At 34.7% G+C, this 21,628-nt stretch overlaps 3 protein-coding genes across 5 annotated transcripts; all 3 read left to right on the top strand.

Moving 5' to 3' along the window:
- Positions 1–474: 474 nt before the first annotated feature.
- Positions 475–4,828, top strand: LOC132800643 (receptor-like protein EIX2). Its single transcript, XM_060814815.1, has 2 exons — positions 475–4,351; positions 4,555–4,828. Exon 1 carries the CDS (start codon positions 647–649, stop codon positions 4,346–4,348), a length of 3,702 nt encoding a protein of 1,233 aa, XP_060670798.1. The 5' UTR covers positions 475–646; the 3' UTR covers positions 4,349–4,351; positions 4,555–4,828.
- Positions 4,829–12,279: 7,451 nt separating this feature from the next.
- Positions 12,280–17,372, top strand: LOC107417500 (receptor-like protein EIX2). Of its 3 annotated transcripts, none has more exons than XM_060814812.1 (2): positions 12,280–15,824; positions 17,228–17,372. In XM_060814812.1, the coding sequence occupies exon 1, from the start codon at positions 12,429–12,431 to the stop codon at positions 15,819–15,821; it is 3,393 nt and encodes a 1,130-aa protein (XP_060670795.1). In that variant the 5' UTR covers positions 12,280–12,428; the 3' UTR covers positions 15,822–15,824; positions 17,228–17,372. The 3 variants fall into 3 exon arrangements, with proteins under 3 accessions (XP_060670795.1, XP_060670794.1, XP_060670796.1); XM_060814811.1 differs by lacking the exon at positions 17,228–17,372 and adding an exon at positions 16,029–17,209; XM_060814813.1 differs by lacking the exon at positions 17,228–17,372 and having other exon boundaries at positions 12,280–13,632; positions 13,732–15,961.
- Positions 17,373–19,401: 2,029 nt separating this feature from the next.
- On the top strand, positions 19,402–21,378 carry LOC125422383 (receptor-like protein EIX1). Its single transcript, XM_060814497.1, has 4 exons — positions 19,402–19,537; positions 19,592–19,637; positions 19,807–20,149; positions 20,242–21,378. Exons 1-4 carry the CDS (start codon positions 19,402–19,404, stop codon positions 21,376–21,378), a joined length of 1,662 nt encoding a protein of 553 aa, XP_060670480.1.
- The last annotated feature ends 250 nt before the right edge of the window (positions 21,379–21,628 follow it).

The following is a 21,628-nucleotide window of genomic DNA, read 5'->3' as shown; positions in this document are numbered from 1 at the left end:
TTCCCTCAACAATAATAGTATATGTCAGGCGTTTACATACTTTGCATTGATTATAAAACCACAATTAAGTATATATAGTAAAGGGATTTTGTCTTCAAGGTTAATGGGCACATGTCATACGTAATCGCACACGATTGGACAGTGATCCCCAGTCAAAAAGGTTGTGCAGATGACATCGTTATATTTTAACTTAAAAACATGTAAGGCCAAGATTGGGTGTTTAGACAAATCTAATAAATCTTGGCTTTTTGGTCAGCCTTCCAGGTAGGAGCCGTGGGGTGTATGCCTAAGCATCAGAATGAAATAGAGGAAAATAGAGGAAAAGCTTTTCACCTCTGTTTTTCTTCCTTGCCACGCATAGAAAGGAAACGAAAAAAGAATTATATATACTTTTTAATTTCCGAAAAACCTCAAACATTTTTTTATTGTTTTTTAATTTTTATTTATTAACTTATTTATTTATTTTGTATTAAGCTTATACGCGTCTAAGTCCTTCACAATGACCCCACTCTCACATCTTTCCAATGTTTGAAACACTGCTGGGTTAGAAAATGAAAGAGTCTCCCGGCGATATATATATATATATATACCTGCAAACATTGTTGTTGATTCGCAACACACATATCGTCTTCTTTATATTTCATTGATGTATCTTTTGCTTTGCTTTTACTTTCAACAACTATTCCTCTTGATCTTCCTCTTCACACTAAATCGCAATTCTCTGGCAAACAAGTTTGCAACTCTAATGGAAACAATTACATGGCTTCCATTAATGTTTCTGATTCTGTGCTCTGTGAGAGGAGAATTTCTTCCCAACACTGATGCTCACTTGATGAATTGCATGGAGTCGGACCAAGAAGCTCTCATTGACTTCAAGAATGGCCTTCATGATCCTGCAAACAGGCTTTCTTCATGGAAGGGAAGCAACTGTTGTCATTGGCGTGGAATAAGCTGTGAAAACACTACTGGAGCCGTTATTGCAGTTGATCTTCGGAATCCACGTCCAACTGGGTACGATGATGAATCCCTCGCAAGGTACGGATTCTGGAACCTCAGTGGGGAAATTAAACCTTCATTGACGAAACTCAAGTCCTTGAGGCATTTGGACTTGAGTTTTAACACGTTCAATGACAACCCAATTCCTGATTTTTTTGGATCTTTGAAAAACTTGCAATATCTGAACCTCTCACATGCTGGGTTTAGTGGTGCAATTCCGGTAAATTTAGGGAACCTTTCTAGCTTGCAGTATCTTGATGTTTCTAGTGATGAGATTTGGGGTGAGTCAAGTTTATTTGTTGATAATCTTGAATGGTTAACAGGTCTTGTTTCTCTAAAGCATCTTGTGATTAATGAAGTTAATCTTTCAATGGTAGGATCAGACTGGATTAGGCAACTAAATAAGCTCCCATCCTTAACCGAGTTGCATCTACAGAATTGTAGATTATCTGGATCCATTTCACCTCCTACCCTTTTAAATTTAACTTCACTTGTTGTCCTAGATCTTAGTTATAACCAATTCGATCCAAAAGCCCTCGATTGGCTTGTCAATATTAGCAGCCTTGTTACTTTGGATATAAGCAATAGTGGGTTGGGTGGAAGAATTCCACTTGGTTTAAGTGAACTACCAAATTTGGAGTTTTTATATCTGGGATACAATGGTCTTTCAGCAAGTTGTGATCAGTTGTTGGGGGGACGATGGGAGAAGATACAAGTTCTTGATTTGAAAGAGAATAATCTACATGGGAAACTTCCTGCCTCCATTGGAAACCTGACATTTCTCAGTCACTTAGATCTTTCTTCCAATAGTGTTGACGGTGGGATTCCAAGCTCTATTGGAAAACTTTGCAATTTGATTTCCTTAGGTATGTTCAATAATTACATCAATGAAACTTTACCAAAATTCCTTGAAGGAACAGAAATTTGCCTTTCTAGGAGGCCATTTCCTATTCTGCAGTCCTTCGTTTTGTCAGATAATTACTTGGTTGGTAATTTACCGGAATGGTTGGGTCACCTTGAGAATCTTGTTGAGCTTGATTTGTCCTCCAACTATCTAAATGGTCAAATCCCAGATTCTTTCGGATCACTCCAAAATTTTTCTGGGAGGCCACTTCCTCGTCTGCAATCCTTGGACTTGTCAGACAATCACTTGGTTGGTAATTTACCAGAATGGTTGGGTCAACTTGAGAATCTTGTAGAGCTTCATTTGTCCTATAACTCTCTCAATGGTAGTATCCCAGCTTCTTTCGGATCACTCCAAAATCTTTCTAGGGGGCCACTCCCAAATCTGCAATTATTGTACCTGTCAGACAATCAATTGGTTGGTAAATTACCAGAGTGGCTAGCTCAGCTCGAGAATCTTCTTGAGCTTGATTTGTCCAATAACTCTCTATATGGTCCCATCCCAACTTCTTTTGGAATATTACAGCAAAATCTTACTGTTCTGCGTCTAGGAGAGAATGAGCTAAATGGGACCCTCCCAGAAAGTTTGGGACAGCTTTCTGAGTTGCGTATCTTTGATGTTTCATCCAATCAATTGACAGGTATAGTTACTGAAGCACATTTTTTAAAGCTAAAAAAGCTATCGGACTTAGATCTGTCTTCAAACTCTTTCACCTTGGATGTCAAATCCGATTGGGTTCCTCCATTCCAGGTTTCTTCTCTTGCAATGAGCTCCTGCCATTTGGGCCCTTCATTTCCGACTTGGCTCAAGTCACAAAAGCAGGTCGACTATTTGGCTTTCTCAAATGCTGGCATTTCTGGCTCCATACCTTACTGGTTTTGGGAATTTTCTTATTCATTATCACATATGAATCTTTCTTTTAATCAACTAGCAGGTCAACTACCAAGTCCACTAGAGTTTGGTTCACAACCCCGTCTATCGGCGTACCTATTTGGTGTAGTAGTTGATTTGAGCTCAAATAACTTCAGTGGGTCCGTTCCTATTCCAAGTGGCAGCTTTTACTTACTCGATCTATCCAGTAATAAACTTTCTGGTAATATTCCAAATAAATGGAATCTTACCGTTGGTACCTTTGCTTTCCTTTCCATTGCTAACAACCAGTTAAATGGAGAAATTCCTGCTTGGATAGGTAACATTGTTCCTGGAGCTGAAGTCATTGATCTTTCCAATAACAGCTTAATAGGAAGTATTCCATCAAGCATTGTAAATTGTTCTGATCTCTCTGTACTAGACATCAGTAATAACCATTTGTCTGGAACCATTCCTACCTTCTTGGGTCAATTAAGCGGCCTTAAAACATTGCACCTAAATGATAACAAGCTCTATGGACAGCTCCCATCATCTTTCCAAAACTTATCCGGTTTGGAGACCCTAAATCTTGGGAACAACAAATTATATGGTAGAATTCCACCATGGATTGGGAATGGATTTGAAAGTCTAAGAATTCTTAGCTTGAGGTCTAATTCATTTTCAGGAGAACTTCCAGCTCTGTTATCAAATTTAAGTTCACTACAAGTCCTGGACTTAGCAGAAAATCAGTTGACAGGCAGTATTCCAGCTAGCTTTGGAAATTTCAAAGCCATGTTACAAGCCCAAATCATTAACCGTTATCTATTGTATGGGGCTGCCCCTATTTACCAAAATGCCGTAACTAGGAAACATCCTGATAGCTACGTAGGTACTATGGAGTTTGGCAACTACTATGAAAGCTTCATTGTAAATATGAAAGGCCAACTTCTAAGATACACCAAGACCCTCTCTCTTGTAACCATGCTAGACCTCTCAGGGAATAACTTGAGTGGAGCTCTTCCTATCGAGATGACAAATTTGTTGGGTTTGATCGTTCTCAACTTGTCAAGAAACCATTTCACTGGCCACATTCCCGAAAGCATTTCCAAGCTGAAGCAATTGTCTTCTCTTGACCTCTCGAGTAATAAGTTCTCCGGTGCTATTCCTCAAAGCTTGGGGTCACTCTCATTCCTGGGGTATCTGAATCTGTCAAACAATGAATTGTCTGGTCCTATTCCTGATAAAGATCAGATGCTCACATTCAATGCATCCTCTTTTGCTGGAAATATTGGCCTTTGTGGTGGTCCACTTGCTGTGAAATGTTCAGGTGATGATAACAATGGGAAACTAGATAAGGGACGGACAACTCTCAGGGATGCTGGTAATGGTGACGGCTTTATTGATAAGTGGTTTTACTTGAGCATTGGATTGGGATTTGCAGCTGGAATTCTTGTTCCGTATTTGATAATGGCGATGAGAAAATCTTGGAGCATAGCCTACTTTGATGTTGTTGATAAAGCTGTAGATAGAATACTACATCTGTGGTTGAAATATAGAACCACAAAGCAGAGGACTAGAGGGCATCAGCGAAGAAGATAAAGAGTATGTTTTCTTTCTTTAGTTTGTTACTATATCTGCTTTCCTTTCTTTGTTCAAGTTAGGTTACTTGTCAAACTGACATTTTGATAAATAGTACCTCTAAAGTTTCATTCCTAAATAATAATATGTTTCTTTGACAATGTGGTTCTTATCTACTAAATATACTAAGCTCAGAAAATGTCATTTCTGTTTGTGATTACTTCCAGTTGGGGAAGGTGAGAAGCTTCACCAAATATTCAAGGAGAAAGCAAAGAGGTTTTCAATGTCAACTTTATTTCTTTGGAAGTGAATTTCAGGGACACTGTTGAAAGCGTGAAGGAGAAGGGTTTCCTCATAGATTATATAATTACAAATAGTAAATTTCTTTTTTCTGTTTCACTATCCCAACTTTCTGTAATTTGTAATGGTTTTAAAAGCTAATCAATACTGTAGTAAATGTCAATTTTCTACTAGTTTTCAGCCTCATAAAATTTGTGAAAATTTCTGGTTAAGTATTGCAAAGCATATTAGGTTGCATATTGACATGCATATTCTTGGCTTCTCCATTGTGTCAATTTCACACGTTTGAGGTTGTTGCACGTATTTTACTGGGAGGAGGAACGTAACTTCCTTGCTTTCTTGACATTCTTACTTTAAAAAACCCAGAAAAAATTAAAAAAAAAAAAAGGTATCAGGAAAAATCAATTACCAAACCAAAAAACAAAAACAGAACATGCCTCTGTTTAACCTTGTAACTGCAAAATATCTTTCTAGTTCTAAAAACAACATTTATTAGTTATGCATTCACCAACAAAACATTAATTAGCTATGCATGTAAAAAGAAATGTAATTATAAACTATACTGAGCAAAACCTTTTGTCAACACAAGAACAAGCAAAGCCTCTTGTAATTTCTGGTTTTCCATCATTTCCTTGCATACAAGCTCACTACTTGATAAGTTATCATTTTGATTAGATGCCTTGCTATATATCTGATAAGAAACTTGAAAAGAAAAAAAATCATTACGTTTGCCGCACATTCTATATATATATATATATAGCTCTTTAAAAAAATATATATATATTTTCGCCAAAGATTTATTCTTTTAAAAAGCTTTTTATTGAGAGAAAATTACAATATGTATTAAAATTTAGCAATATTAATTTAAAAACAATATCAAAATTTTGTTAATTTCTTACTTTAGCTAAGTTGTTTCTTTACTTTTCTTAACTTGTATTTCTAATTTCTCATTTGTGTGTTTTTTTTTTTTTATGCGTATTTTAGGTTGTTTTACTAATTTACTTAAATGTTCTTTTTGTACATATAATCTTTTACTAATTTCTTATTTGTTTAATGATTGGTTTCTTCAATGTGTTTCATTTTATGTTATTTTTTCGTATGTATTATGATAATAGTATAGTTTTGATAAAAGTATAGCTATTTTTTTTTTTCCTTTACATTTAATTTTTTTAAGGACATATCAAAACTAAGCCTTAATAGCAAGTGGAATAAATGTTTCACCTCATGGCAATAACTTCACTTTGAAAGTAAACTAGAGATAAAGAGCACAAAGAAATTAGTAAAACAAAATAGAAAGAAAAATGGAGGGCAAAAAAAAAAAAAAAAAAAAAAAAGCAGTAAGAGAATGTTAAAAAGAAACAGAGTAGAAAACTAGAGAGAAAGTAGAGGATGTTGAGAAAGGAGATAGAGAGAAAAAAAATGGGAAAAAAAAAATGTATAAAGAAAAAGCAGTGAGAAAAAGTAAAGAGATACCAAAAAAAGAGAAAGTAAAGGAAAAACCAAATAGAGAAAGAAAGTCAAGAGAGAAAGTAAGAGGAGCAGGAAAAAATGCAGAGACAGAAATAGAGAGAAAAATTGAAAGGGAAAGAAAGCAAATGAGAGTATAAGAAAAGACACACACAGCGCACCATCCCACACAAGAGGGAAGAGAACCCGGGGCAATCCCCACGTGATTTTCCCAAACACCAAAAATTTCTTTTTTTTTTTTTTTTTGGTTGGTAATAACAGTTATCATAGCAGGACTCAAATCTTGTTTTACAACAATTATACACCCCTCACATTTTCTTATTGATACATCCATGAAAAGTCTTCTGTTGTTCAGAGAGTGAAGCCAAATACCACCTGTAATAACTACAAAAACCCAAAAAGAAAATATCAGCGATTATCTTGCAAAAACATGTACATGTGCAGCTAAGCAAGAGATAAGTTCTAAGAGAAAAATCCAAATATAAGAAGCAAAGATATAAAATTGACGAAAAATGAGGATAACTTGCAATGTCATGGCAGTAGGAAGTACTTGTATGCTGTATTCTTCCAGCCCGTGCATATGTCACATAGGCCACAACTAACAGTTTTTGAAGCTGAAAACATTGACTAATAAGTAAAATAATCTTATTTTTTGAAGGTCAAAGATATTGATCAATTGATAATAAAGTACAAAACAACAAGCAAAATTACCTATAGCTTTGCAAAGTGAGCGCGCATTAGGCATGCTTGAAGGTAACTTGCTCTCCTTGCCAACCAAAATTCAGAAACTTTTTCTGGAGTTGAACAATTCAAAGTCTATTCAGATGCCTTTCTGATCTTCACATTAGTTCCCATCCAAATTTATGAATTCAACAACTGAGAATCAAAAAAGACTAGGTGGGTTAAACAGTTATATACATCACATGAACAAGACTTGAATCTTAAAAATATAAAACAAGAAGAAATACAGGGAGCCTAAATGTAATAACACCATCTAGGTATGTAGTAGCAAGAGAAAGCAAATCAGCAGGAAAGCCTACAACCAGTGGCAAGTTTACAAAATTCTTGGGAATATGAATAACAACAGCAGCAGCATAATATAAAAGGAGAAGAAAGATGGAGAAACCTAAATGTAGTACACACCATCTAGGTATGTACCAGCCAGAGAAAGCAAATCAGCAGGGAAGCCTGCAACCAGTGGCAAGTTTAACATTCTTGGGAATATGAATAACAACAGCAGCAGCATAATATAAAAGGAGAAGAAAGACAGAGAAACCTAAATGTAGTACACACCATCTAGGTACATACCAGCCAGAGAAAGCAAATCAGCAGGGAAGCCTGCAACCAGTGGCAAGTTTAACATTCTTGGGAATATGAATAACAACAGCAGCAGCATAATTCTGAGTGTTAAAATTCCAGAGGAAAATAAGAAGAAAAACAAAGTTTCTAACTTAAACAGAAAAGGAAAACCACAATAACAAAAGGATACAATCAAAAGTGACAATTAAATAGTTGACATCTAAGTAATTGCATCCTATATTCATGCACATCATCCAGGTAATAATATTCCTTATATTGTCCATAACAGCTATTATGCAATGGCATCCATTATCTATAACTTGACAACCAATTTGCTTCAGAAACAGGTAGCATAAAGGAAAATGCTCACTTGACAGCCAATTTGCTCCAGAAACAGGTAGCATACAGAAAAGTACTCACTTGACAACCAATTTAAATTTAAAAGAGCAAACACATAACAACAATTGCATGCACATAATACATAGTTTGCAAAGCAGGAATCTTAATTTCACAACATAAAGCTTGAAACATGACATCAATTTTAAGCACAACAGTTTCGGCAATCTATTCACCAAGAAGAGGAGAGGGGGGGGGGGGGGGGGGGGGGGGAGAGAGAGAAGAAACAGTTTTAGCAATCTTTTGTATGCATTTTCACCACCCCTTTTGAGTTACCCGCCATTTCCTCACCTAAAAATCCACATCGTTTTTTACCAGTTGCCTGCCAACTACGAAGAAGAATGACTTTCCTTTCATGTTTTGATTTAAACTGGTAACCATGATCACCAGCACAACAACAAGCATAAAACGGGAAGAAAATTACACGGAAAATACAATAAAATCTTAGTCATTTTTGTCCCCCTTTCAAAACCCAAAAGACAAATTGAGAAAATTACGATTTGTGCTTTCAAACACCTTTGCACCAATGACAAGGTGAAAACAAACAATAATAATAAACCCTAAAAGAACGAGACGAAAGCCCTAAATGTTAATCAGAGACGTAAGAAGTCTTTTACCCCAATTTCTTTGGGATCGGCGATGGAGTCGCAGACGCGGAGGGCCAATTCCATATCGGCTTCTTCAACAATCTCTCTCTTCCTCCCATAATTTCTCCCCCTTAAGAAATTCAGCCAAGAAAAAAACAAAAGTATTACCGTTCCTAAATTTGAATTTTTCTTACCGTTGGTTTTCAAAAACCAAAATTTTCAGTTCTCTCTCTCTCACCCCCTTCTTACGGATTATCTTTTCCAAATTCAATGTCGGCTCGATTGATTGGGTTGGGCCTTGGAGAAGTTGCATTGGGTTACATATCATGATCATCTGAATATTGAACTTGTTGGGCATATATGCCAAATTTCAGCCCAAATTATTGAAGTTGCACATTTCTAATAAATGGAATTGTATAATGGGAATTAATCAGATACGCTCAAGAGTTGATCCCCATCTTACAAAAGTTGAATTGTCTTTGTAATATCTTTCACAACTTTATTTGATATCAAAGGAGACAACTATGATTATTACCCAAAAAAAAAAGAAAAAAAAGAGAGAACTATGCTAAAATTCGACTTCCAATCAGAGTCTTATTGCTTGCAGATGGATGAAATCTGTTAAAACCAATAGTCTATTAATGCTCTATTTTGTAAGATTTCAGTACAATCCATCTGCTACTTTTAACAGTTTCCAGAAATACTTGTCAATATATAGCTTTTAAAGTATAGTCTTTGCACCTTTAAAATTACAAACAGCTACTTGTAGCCTACAGTGTACAGAGCAAGTATGGTACATGCATAGTGCTTTGCATTACTTGTGATCAAATTTAAAAATGATTTGCAAAACAAAAATTTTGGTTCTCTTGAAATCTTCAGTTAGTTTTTTTCATTTTGTAATTGTAAGTTTTATATTCTTCACTGAAGTAGTACATTTAAGTTTTTATTCAATGATTTTGAATAGTGTGCTTAGCTTTACTCTGGATCTCCATATTTATGATAGATAGTATTTTTCTGCTAATGTAGAAGAAGACAAATATTATTGTACAAAATTTTGCCCAACTAATTAGATTTAGGCCCAGTTTGTTTTTCTCATGTTTGGCTACATGAGGAAATGTAGCAAAATTTGCAAGCTGCCTGTCATGAATGCTGATAGTGAGAAAACAGGAATTTTCTGAGTGGAGAGAGCTGTTGGAGCCGGTGAGAGGACAGTTCCCGATTTTTCTTTATAGAGGAATTCTGCTCTGTTCATATTTTTCCAAAGGAAACTTCCTTTCACATTTTCATTCAATATTTTTTTTCCGGTATTTTTCTACTACCAAACAATATGATTTAAATCTAGCTAAAATTTAAACATGTCGTCTAAGTCAAAGAAAAAGAAGACTATAAAAATGAATTTTAAATTTTCATTTGAAAATGGAATAACTCAATTTGGATTTTTTAAAAATTTTAATTCTCTCTGTCTGTCTCTCTCTCTTTCTCTCTCTCTCTCTTGAGGGCATGTATGGTTAGGACAAAAAAAAAAAAAAAATGAACATAATTTAAGAATCAAAAATAAGATTTTTTTGACTTTAAAGACCAAAGTGATATTTTTGCATAATTTAAGAATCAAAATAAGATTTTTGTATAGTTGAAGGGCGAAATATGATAAATTATTCAAAGTTAATTTTTGAAAGGAAAATAATTTTAAAAAATGTAAATAAATATTAAAAATTAAAAGAAAAATAGAACCACCTCAATTAAAAAGATAAATTTGTCTCAAAGGATAAATAAATGAACTAGGAAAAATATATTTGTATAATTTTTTTTTTCTTTCCAGTAGAACTATTCTAGAATTTTTAAATAGTGTAAAATTAAAAATACAAATTTGAAAAATATTATGTACGTTTTAAAAAAATAGTAGTTTTCATAATTGATGAATGAAATACAGAGATTTCTCAGCAATTACATTCATCAAAGTAAACAGATTTACATTGCCATGAGCTTCACCATAGAATTTTTCATTGACTTGGAAAAAAGACACCCACTTGCCTCCTTTAGAAGTCTGCGATGAGTTTGAGACTTGGTGGTCATGAATTTTCTAATTTTGGCACTGTGTTGGTGGGAACAGTTGAAGTTTTAGCTGGATTAATTAAATAAACTTTAAGGGACTGAAATGACAAGACAGAGAGCAAAGAAGAAGGGAAACAAAAAGCAAGATAGAATTAGTCCATATCATATGTATGGCTGAGCATGAGTCAAGGGATTTTGTCTTCCAAGCATTACATGAGTTGAAGCTTTCAAGGTTATCGTACAGATATCATAGCTAATCGCACAAGATTGTATCAGATCAGGTGCTATCATTCTAACTGATATTTTGAGATGTGTGAACAATTTAACAAATTATTATTATTCATAACAAATTTATTTATTTTTTTAAATTTTTTATTTATTAAAAAAAATAAATATTTTAAATATTATTTTTTATTTTCATATTGTTTTAAAAATTTAATAAATTATTTACACATATTAAAATATCAGTTGAAATAATAGTATTTGATTTGATACCATTATATCTCACCCCCAAGGCGGTATCGTGGTAAATATATTTTAACTTAAAAATTAAATTTTTATGGTAAATATATTTTAACTCAAAAATAGAATTAGAGATATTTTTACCTTCCTTTTATGGTAAAATCTTGACACATTTAAGGCCAAGGTTGACGGTATAGAAAGGAAAATCTATTCACCTCTGTTTTTTCTTTTTGCAATTATAAAATGTTGTACATTTTATTTTGACAAAAGCCTTGGCCCCCAAAGGCCAAGATCCTGCCTTTGCCCTTGGATGTGGATATTAGAATTACATTTTGATGTGCATTCATGCATATTAGGTGTTGTAATTAAAATAACATGTATTTAATGATGGATATGCATGAATATGCACTATAGAAGAATTATATAAATATATAATTCTTTGGCATGTTTTTGGTCTGGACTGTCAGTTCAGTCCTGATGCTTAGACAATCTCTCTCTATATATATATTCGTCAATTTCTTTACTTGTAGGTCACACTTAGCTGCTCAAAAACCAACAATGTCCACATTACTATAAGCAAATCCTTTTCAACGTTTAGTATTTATATATACTTGTATCTCATTGAGATTCAAATTGTTCTAATATCTTTTCCTTTGATCTTACTCAAAAATTATTCCTCACATTCAGGTAATTTCAGACATAAATAGTCTACTTTTGATAGAAACAAATACTAGGGCTTCTATTCATGTTAGTAAAAATAATCTTAAGGACCAACGTGTAATTAACTTAAATTAAAGTTTAGTAACCAAAATGTCCAGAAAATAAAAGCTTAAGACCAAGTACAAATGAAATTATAATTCAGGGCTAAAAGTGCTACTAAACCCTATAATTATATATTTCGCAGTAAAAATATACTGTTACATATAATTCCACCCTTTAACGTCCAACTAGATCAACAGCTCATTGATTGATCTAGAAAGAAAATGAAAAAAGAATTATAATTTTTTTTTTAATTTCCAGAAAACCTAAAACTTTTATTTATTTATTTTTAGTTTTAAATTTTTATTTATTTATTTATATTGTATTAAGCTGTCCTTTCCCAACGAGCCCACTCTCACGTCCAAAACTAATAAAATAAAATAAAAATGCATTTTCTACATATCAGAAATAATTAAAAGATTCCAAATTAATGGATATTTTTCCAACGTTTGCAGCACGGCTGGCTAGAAAATGAAAGAAACGTCCCCATTACTATTAGTGGGTAATAAAAGTAAAGGTTACATCAGTGGTTGGTTGTGAGTTGATTTGTTATGTCATTTATTTCATTATCTTGGTGATGTATATTTATATATATGCATATATATACACATGCAAGAGTTGTTAATTTGCTACACAGAGACTTCTTCTATATATTTCATTTATGCTTTTTATTTTTTTTGGTCTTTATCTTTTTCCTTGCTTTTACTTTCAACAACTATTCCTCTTGATCTTCTTCTTCACCAAAAACGCAGTTTCCTTGCAAAAAATTTGTAGCTCTGATGGAAACAATTACAGGGCTTCCATTTATGTTTCTGATTCTCTGCCTTGTGACAAGAGAACTTCTTCCCAACACCGACGCTCAATTAACGAACTGCATGGATTCAGACCGAGAAGCTCTTGTTGACTTCAAGAGTGGTCTTCATGATCCTGAGAACCGGCTTTCTTCATGGAAGGGAAGCAACTGTTGTCAATGGTGGGGAATAAGCTGTGAGAACACTTCTGGAGCAGTTATTGCAGTTGATCTCCATAACCCACATCCATATAATTATGGTGAATCTACAGGTACGAATGGATTATGGAACCTTAGTGGGGAAATTAGACCTTCACTGACGAAACTCAAGTCCCTGAGGCATTTGGACTTGAGTTTCAACACATTTGATGGCAACACAATTCCTGAATTTTTTGGATCTTTGAAAAGTTTGCAGTATCTAAACCTTTCTAATGGTGGGTTTAGTGGTGCAATTCCTCCAAATTTAGGAAACCTCTCTAGCTTGCAGTATCTTGATGTCCATTTGTGGGGTTTACTTGTCAATAATCTTGAATGGGCAGCGGGTCTTGTTTCTCTAAAGCATCTTGTGATGAATGAAGTTGATCTTTCAATGGTAGGACCAGATTTGTTTAGGCAACTAAATAAGCTCCCATCCTTAACCGAGTTGCAGTTAAGGAATTGTAGATTATCTGGATCCATTCCACCTCCTACCTTTCTAAATTTCACTTCACTTGCTGTCCTAGATCTTATTCATAACCAATTCCATTCAGAAATACCTGGTTGGCTTGTCAATATTAGCAGCCTTGTTAATTTAGATATATCTGAAAGTGAATTGTTTGGAAGAATTCCACTTGGTTTTAGTGACCTTCCAAATTTGCAGTTTTTATATCTAGGTGACAATAGTCTTACAGCAAGTTGCCATCAGTTGTTGGGGGGACGATGGAGGAAGATACATGTCCTTGACTTATCAAGGAACCGTCTAGATGGAAAACTTCCTGCTTCCATTGGAAACCTGACATTTCTCAGTCACTTACATCTTGCTTCTAATAATGTTGAGGGTGGGATTCCAAGCTCAATTGGAAATCTGTGCAACCTGATGTTAATGGACATGTCAAGCAACACCATGAATGGAACTTTACCCGAATTCCTTGACGAAGCGGAAAATTGCCTGTCTATGAGGCCACTGCCTAGTCTGCTGTCCTTAGAGTTGTCAGGTAATCACTTGGTTGGTAATTTACCAGAATGGTTGGGTCACCTTGAGAATCTTGTTAAGCTTGTTTTATCTTATAACTCTCTCAATGGTCATATCCCAGATTCTTTTGGATCACTCCAAAATCTTTCTAGGAGGCCACTGCCTAGTCTGCAGTCCTTGGACTTGTCAGGCAACCAGTTGATCGGTAATTTACCAGAATGGTTGGGCGGCCTTAAGAATCTTGTTGTGCTTAGTTTGTCCTCTAACTCTCTATATGGTCCCATCCCAACTTCTTTTGGAATATTAAAGCAAAATCTTACCCTTCTGAAACTAAATGAGAATGAACTAAATGGGACCCTCCCAGAAAGTTTGGGACAACTTTCCGAGTTGTCTACACTTGATGTTTCTTCCAATAAATTGACAGGTGTTGTTACTGAAGCACATTTTTTAAAGCTAAAAAAGCTAAGTTATTTAGATCTGTCTTCAAACTCTTTCAAATTGAATGTCAGTTCTAATTGGGTTCCCCCATTCCAAGTCTCTTCTCTTTCAATGAGATCCTGCCACTTGGGTCCTTCATTTCCGGTTTGGCTTAAGTCACAAAAGCAAGTAAACTTTTTGGATTTCTCAAATGCTAGCCTTTCTGGCTCCATACCTTACTGGTTTTGGGAATTTTCTTATTCATTATCACGGTTGAATCTTTCTTTTAATCAACTAGCAGGTCAACTACCAAGTCGACTAGAGTTTGGTGCACTTGGCTTTCCAAGTCAAGTCATTCATTTAACAGGTGCAGTAGTTGATTTCAGCTCAAATAACTTCAGTGGGTCTATTCCTAAACCAAGTGGCATTAACATACTCGATCTATCCAAAAATAAACTTTCTGGTAATATTCCAAATAACATAAGTCAGTCCTTGGTTTTCCTTTCTATTGGTTATAACCAGATAAATGGAGAAATCCCTGCTTCAATATGTAACATTGGTCCTTATCTTAAAGCCATTGATCTTTCCAATAACAAATTAATAGGAAGTATTCCATCAAGTATTGGAAATTGTTCTGATCTCTCTGTACTAGACATTAGTAATAACCATTTGTCTGGAACCATTCCTACATTCTTGGGTCAATTAGGTGGGCTTCAAACATTGCACCTGAATGACAACAAGCTCTACGGACAGCTCCCATCATCTTTCCAAAACTTATCAAGTTTGGAAACACTAAATCTTGGAAACAACAGGTTAAGTGGTGTAATCCCACCATGGATTGGGAAAGGATTTGAAAGTCTAAGAATTCTTAGCTTGAGGTCTAATTCATTTTCAGGAGAACTTCCAACTCTGCTATCAAACTTAAGCGCACTACAAATCCTGGACCTAGCAGAAAATCAGTTGGCAGGCAGTATTCCGCCTAGCTTTGGACATTTCAAAGGTATGTCACAAGCCGAAAGCATTAACCATTATCTATTGTACAGGCCTTCTCGTAGTTCCATTCACATACTCGGATGGGAAAACTACGAGATTGTTGGCAGCTACTATGAAAGCTATGTTGTAAATATGAAAGGCCAGCCTCTAAGATATACGAAGACCCTTTCTCTTGTAACCGTCCTAGACCTCTCAGGAAATAATTTGAGCGGAGATCTTCTCATAGAGATAACAAATTTGTTGGGTTTGCGCGTTATCGACTTGTCAAGAAACCAAATCACAGGTCACATTCCCGAAAGCATTTCGAAGTTGAAGCTATTGGTTTCCCTTGATCTCTCTCGTAATAGTTTCTCCGGTGCTATTCCTCAAAGCTTGGGTACACTCTCATTTCTGGGTTATCTGAATCTGTCAAACAATGATTTGTCTGGTCCTATTCCTTATAAAGATCATATGAGCACTTTCGATGAATTCTCTTTTGCTGGAAACCTCGGCCTTTGTGGTGGTCCACTTGCTGTGAAATGTCCAAGTGATGATGATGATGATGAGAAATCAGATAAGGGACGGACAACTTCCAAGGATGCTGGCAATGGTGACAGCTTTATTGATAAGTGGTTTTACTTGAGCATTGGATTGGGATTTGCAGCCGGAATTCTTGTTCCGTATTTGATAATGGCGATGAGAAAATCTTGGAGCATAACCTACTTTGATGTTGTCGATAAAGTTGTAGATAGAATGCTATATCTGTGGTTGAAATATAGAACCACAAAGCAGAGGACTAGAGGGCATCAGCGAAGAAGATAAAGAGTATGTTTTCTTTCTTCCGTTTGTTACTATATCTGCTTTCCTTTCTCTGTTCATGTCAGGTTACATTGTCAAACTGACTTTTTGATAAATAGTACTTCTAAAGTTTCGTTCCTAATAATAATATGTTTCTTTGACAATGTGTTTCTCATCTACTTAGCTTTACTAAACTCAGAAAATGTCATTTCTGTTTGTGATTGCTTCCAGTTGGGGAAGGTGATTAGCTTCACCAAAAAACAAAAACAGAACATGCGTCTGTTTTGCCTTGTAACTGCAAAATAGCTTTCTAGTTCTAAAACAACATTAATTAGATATGTATGTAAACAAAAATGTAATTAGAAACTATACTAAGCAAAACCTTTTGTCAACTCAAGTAATAAGCAAAGCCTTTTGTCATTTCTGGTTTTCCATTATTTCCTTGCATAGAAGCTTACCGCTTCACAAGTTATCATTTGGATTAGATGCCATGTCACTGCTTCACAAGTTGTCATTTGGATTAGATGCCATGTTATTCGTACCTTCGACAAGAAACTATACAAGAAAAAAAGCAATTACTTTTGCCTGCGTTTTATATCTATAGCTCTTGGAAAAAAAAAATATATATATATATATATATTTTCTCCAAAGATTTTAGTGGGAATTAATCAGACATTGATGCTTTCTTATCAAGACTTGAGAGTTAATCTCCATAATACAAAAGTTGAATTGCCTTTATAATATTTTTGACAACTTTATTTGATATAAAAGGAGAGAACTTCTGCTAAAATCCGACTTCTAAACAGGGCCTTAATTTAATGCTTGCAGATTGATGAAAAATGTTAAAACCAATAGCCTTTAATGCTCTCTATTTTGTCAAGTCTCATTCGACCTAACAAACTTTGCTATTTATAAATGTTTCAAGAAATACTTGTCAATAAATGGCTTGTTAAATATAATCTTTGCTCCTTAGAATCACGAACAGCTACTTATTAATATTGCCTACAGTCTACAGAGTGAGTACTATACATGCATAAAAATGATTTGATAAAAAAAATTTGATTTTCTTGATCCATCTTCAGTTAGTCTTCTCATTTTTTAGATTTCCACTTAATTTAAGCATTTCTCAGCATAATGTGATCATTCGCGTAACAATACTGAATCAGACATTGACATGCTTTGTATTGCTTATTAAACCGCAGTTCTAAAGACTATCTTTTTTTTCTTTTTTTTTTTTGAAACCTTAATAATGCATTCTTAGTTGGATTGGATATCTAATTTTTCGGACATTTACATGCTTCTTTTAGTCAATTATTTAAACAATCTGTTTAGCTTTGCTCTTAGAACTTGAATTATGCTTGCGCAAATGATACTTATATTATTTCCCCTACACAAATAGTCTTTAAACTGACATGTTTTGGTACTTGAAGGACAAAATCTCAAGCAAAATTTGACTTAAAGGACCAAAATGCCCGCCAATTACCCTAGAGAGAGAGAGAGAGAGAGAGAGTAAAGAACAATAGAGTTTGCAGAAAGTCAAAAGAGAGCAAATTTTAAAAATTTTCAGAGAAAGAAAAGAGAGAAACCAAGTTTGAATAATCAAAAGCTAAGGATGCAACATTTTCAAACTATTATTGCAGATGCCATCATTAATGTAAGCCTTTCGTGGAATAAATTTCAGCAAACTTTGGAAAAAAGTGAATCTGATGATCACTATTATGTATATCAAACAACCAAAATGATTTGCTTTTTAGCCACTTTTGATGTAGTTTTATTTTTGTCTGACACAAAGGGAGCAAAGATCGAGGAAAGAAATTTGTATATCAATATCAGGAAGAGAAAATTGGTTTATCACTGACTTGGTAAAGAGACATACTTGCCTTGAGGGTCACTCCCTATCTGATTATTATAATAAAATACACTTTTCATCAAATACTAGGAAATGATTACTTTTATATATAATTTTACGCTACTAGATTCCATAGACATTTCAACATGCATTGTTGAAATATAGAAGAGTAATATGTATCAATTCAAGTTGTAGAGAGAAGACCATGACTGGTTGAAACATAGAATATAAAGATAAAAGACAACTTTCCTAGATTACCACTTACAACTGAAGATGGTATACAGTATCGTAAAAGAATTTTTATCTTCATTTCCAACTCGTAGAAATTATATCATGAAGAAATATATTATGTGCATATATAAGGTGGAAAGGCATGCATAGCTTTATTTTATACCTATAAATATTTTTGCATGCTTTTAGACAATTTTAACTATATTTTACCATGAGACTACGGAAAATCTGAAAGGACAAAGGACTAATTAGCTTTAGATGATCATGAATTTTTCTGTGGCTTTCTCAAAAGTTGTTCATAGTTTGGTTTCTCATTCAATCCAAATTTTCTGTATTTTCATATTATTGTTGGTTAATTGGAAGTTTGTTCTTATATTAAGATGCTTCTTCCTTCTTCACCAAGACACAGTTTATTTTTCAATTCTTTTCTGGTTTCTGGCAAAAAGTGTGTATCTTTGGTGGTAACAATTACAGGGCTTCCATTAAAGTGCATTATAACATATATTTTATAACGGCTAATATACGTAAAGATAAACAACTTTAATTATCTTATCCTTCGAAAATTTTGACGAGGGGAAAGTAGAAATTCAGTAGTAGTTACCACGTACATAGCTGTGAATCACTCATTTTTAAAAAATTACAGAGGTGCTCATTGTGGTCGATTATAAATGAAGGGGGGGTCATGAAAATGAAAAGTTTTATATGTTAACCTTCATTATGAAAGGCAAAAGCTAGATGATTATAACCCAACTCCTGAAGAAATACGCTTCAAATACCATCCCTATAAATAAACTATAAAATGCTTTAAAGGATGGATCTATTTACCCTCTATTTTAACCCAATTTTATGCCTGTTTACCCGCCTTAAATCACTCTGTCGGGCTTTCCAAATTGTCATCAACTTGCAGATAAAGCAACAGAGAAAGAAAGAGGGAGAGCATGATTGAAATCGAAAGGGTATTGAATTAGGATGCAACAAATTCCAACTGTATGCCAAATCTTATTATTAAAGTAAGCTTTTGTGGAATAAATTGCAACGAATTTGGAAAAATGAAGTGGGATCATTATTATCTACATTAAACAAGTTATACAGACCTGTTTATATCTATTTTTGTTATATTTTATTCTTTTCTGAATAAAAGGTGGCAGAGACCTTTTACCAAGATAGCCAAGTAGAAAGAAAAGAAGATATTTTCTCAGTGGCTTCCACATTGACTTGGAAAAATGATCTGCTTTTCTCCAGACTCAGTAACGTGTCTATATTATTCATCATCACCATGGAACAGCAACGGAGAACTAAGATGGTGCTTTTAACAATTTTATATTATTAGCAATAACTTTTTTCATGCATAAAAACAGCCACTAGGTTACATTTTTTATATATTAATTTCAATTCAAAGTTTCTTCTTCCTCTTCACAAAAAGATAGTTTATATTGAATTCCCTTCATGGTTTTTGGCATAAAGGCTGTACCTTTAATGGAAACAATTACAAGGCTTCCATTAATGTTACTGCTTCTCTGCTTAATGACAAGAGAATTTCTTCCCAACACTAATGCTCACTTGATGAATTGCTGGGAGTTGGATCGAGAAGCTCTCATTGCCTTCAAGAATGGTCTTAATGATCCTGCAAACCGGCTTTCTTCATGGAAGGGAAGCAACTGTTGCCGGTGGTAGGGAATAAGTTGTGATAACACTTCTGGAGCTGTTATTGCAGTTGATCTCCGTGATCCACATCAAGATGGATTTCAGTTTTTTGGCAGGTATTGACACCCGACTATCAGTGGGGATATAAGCCCTTCATTGATGAAACTGAAGTCCTTGAGACATTTGGACTTGAGTTTAAATGCCTTCATTGACAACCCAATTCCTGAATTTCTTGGATCTTTGAAAAATTTGCAATATCTAAACCTCTCAAATGTTGGGTTTTAGTGGTGCAATTCCTCAAACTTTTGGGAACCTTTCTAGCTTGCAGTATCTTGATCTTGATAATAGTCTGACTTTGGAATGGCAGTTGGGTTTATATGTTGATAATCTTGATTGGGTAACAGGTCTTGTTTCTCTTAAGCATCTTGACATGGATGCAGTTGATCTTTCAAATGTAGGATCACATTGGATTATGAAACTAAATAAGCTCTCATCCTTAACTGAGTTGCATCTATCTGATTGTAGCTTATCTGGTCCCATTCCTCCTCTTACCTTTGTAAATTTAACTTCACTTGTTGTCCTAGATCTTATGTCTAATGAATTGAATTCAAAAATACCTGATTGGCTTGTTAAATTAGCAGCCTTGTTAATTTTGGTTTAAACCGTGGTAGATTCTTTGGAAGAATTCCACTTGGTTTTAGTGACCTTCCAAATTTGCAGTTTTTATATCTTGGTCACAACGATCTTACAGCAAGTTGCCATCAATTGTTGGGGGGTAGATGGGAAAAGATACAAGAACTTGACTTAGAATCCATTAGCCTGCATGGGAAACTTCCTGCTTCCACTGGAAACATGACATTTCTCACTTTCTTGAATCTTTTTTCCAATAATGTTAAAGGTGGGATTCCAAGCTTTATTGGTAAACTCTTCAACCTTGTCTATTTTGATATAGGAAAAAATAACTTGACAGGAACTTTGCCAGAATTCCTTGAAGGAATTGAAAATTGCCTTTCTAGGAGGCCACTGCCTAGTCTGCAGGTGTTGCACTTGCCAAACAATCATTTGGTTGGTAAATCACCGGAGTGCCTGACTCAGCTTGCGAATCTCGTTGAGCTTGATTTGTCCTCCGGTAACTCTCTATGCGGTCCCATCCCAGCTTCTTTTGGAATATTGCAGCAAAATGTTACCTATCTGAACCTAAACGAGGATGAACTAAATGGGACCCTCCCAGAAAGTTTGGGACAACTCTCTAAGTTGTCTTTCCTTGATGTTTCTTCCAACCGTTTGACAGGCATAGTTACTGAAACACATTTTTTAAATCTTGAAAAGCTACGTGTTTTAGATTTGTCTTCAAACTCTTTTACCTTGGCTGTCAATTCCAATTGGGTTCCCCCTTTCCAAGTTGAGACTCTTCATATGGATTCATGCCACATGGGTCCTTCATTTCCTGCTTGGCTTAAGTCACAAAAAAGACTCACAGATTTGAATTTGTCAAATACAAGTATTTCTGGTTCCATACCGCATTGGTTTTGGGAACATTTTCTTAACCTATCCACATTGAATGTTTCCAATAATCATCTAGAAGGTCATTTACGAAGTCATTTAAACTATGCTCCAACATTAGACATTGGTACCGTTGCAAGTTTTGATTTAAGCTCAAACAACTTCAGTGGAGCCAGTCCTATTTTGAGTGGCAACTTTTGGATCATTGATCTGTCAAAAAATAAATTTTCCAGTACTACTCCAAATGACATTTCATTCAGTAATTATTTGAAATTCCTATTTATTTCTGACAACCAGATAAGTGGAGAAATCCCACCTTCTATAGGTAAAAATTACTGGTATTTAAGCTATTGATCTTTCGAGTAACAACTTAATGGGAAAGATCCCATCAAGCATTGGGAATTGTACTTTTCTAGAGGTATTAGACCTGAGTAAGAACAAGTTGTTTGGCAACATACCTGGCTCCTTGGGTTAGCTAAGCAAGCTTAAATCACTGCACCTAAGCGACAACAAGTTCTCTGGAGAGCTGCCTACGTCCTTCCAGAACTTATCTTTGTTGAAGACATTAGATCTTAGAGAAGGTTTTGGAAATCTCAATGTAACA

The sequence above is a fragment of the Ziziphus jujuba genome, chromosome 2 (assembly GCF_031755915.1).
Source record: "Ziziphus jujuba cultivar Dongzao chromosome 2, ASM3175591v1".
Classification (NCBI taxonomy): domain Eukaryota; kingdom Viridiplantae; phylum Streptophyta; class Magnoliopsida; order Rosales; family Rhamnaceae; genus Ziziphus; species Ziziphus jujuba.
This window is presented reverse-complemented; position numbering and strand designations above follow the sequence as displayed.

Excerpts from the sequence above, each read along its gene's own strand:
- LOC132800643 (XM_060814815.1), top strand. The coding sequence starts at position 647 with ATGTATCTTTTGCTTTGCTTTTACTTTCAACAACTATTCCTCTTGATC.
- LOC107417500 (XM_060814812.1), top strand. The coding sequence starts at position 12,429 with ATGGAAACAATTACAGGGCTTCCATTTATGTTTCTGATTCTCTGCCTT.
- LOC125422383 (XM_060814497.1), top strand. The coding sequence starts at position 19,402 with ATGACAAGAGAATTTCTTCCCAACACTAATGCTCACTTGATGAATTGC. Across the intron at positions 19,638-19,806 it reads GGATTTCAGTTTTTTGGCAG|TGGTGCAATTCCTCAAACTT; the intron begins GTATTGACACCC and ends GTTGGGTTTTAG. Across the intron at positions 20,150-20,241 it reads CAAAAATACCTGATTGGCTT|TTTTTATATCTTGGTCACAA; the intron begins GTTAAATTAGCA and ends CCAAATTTGCAG.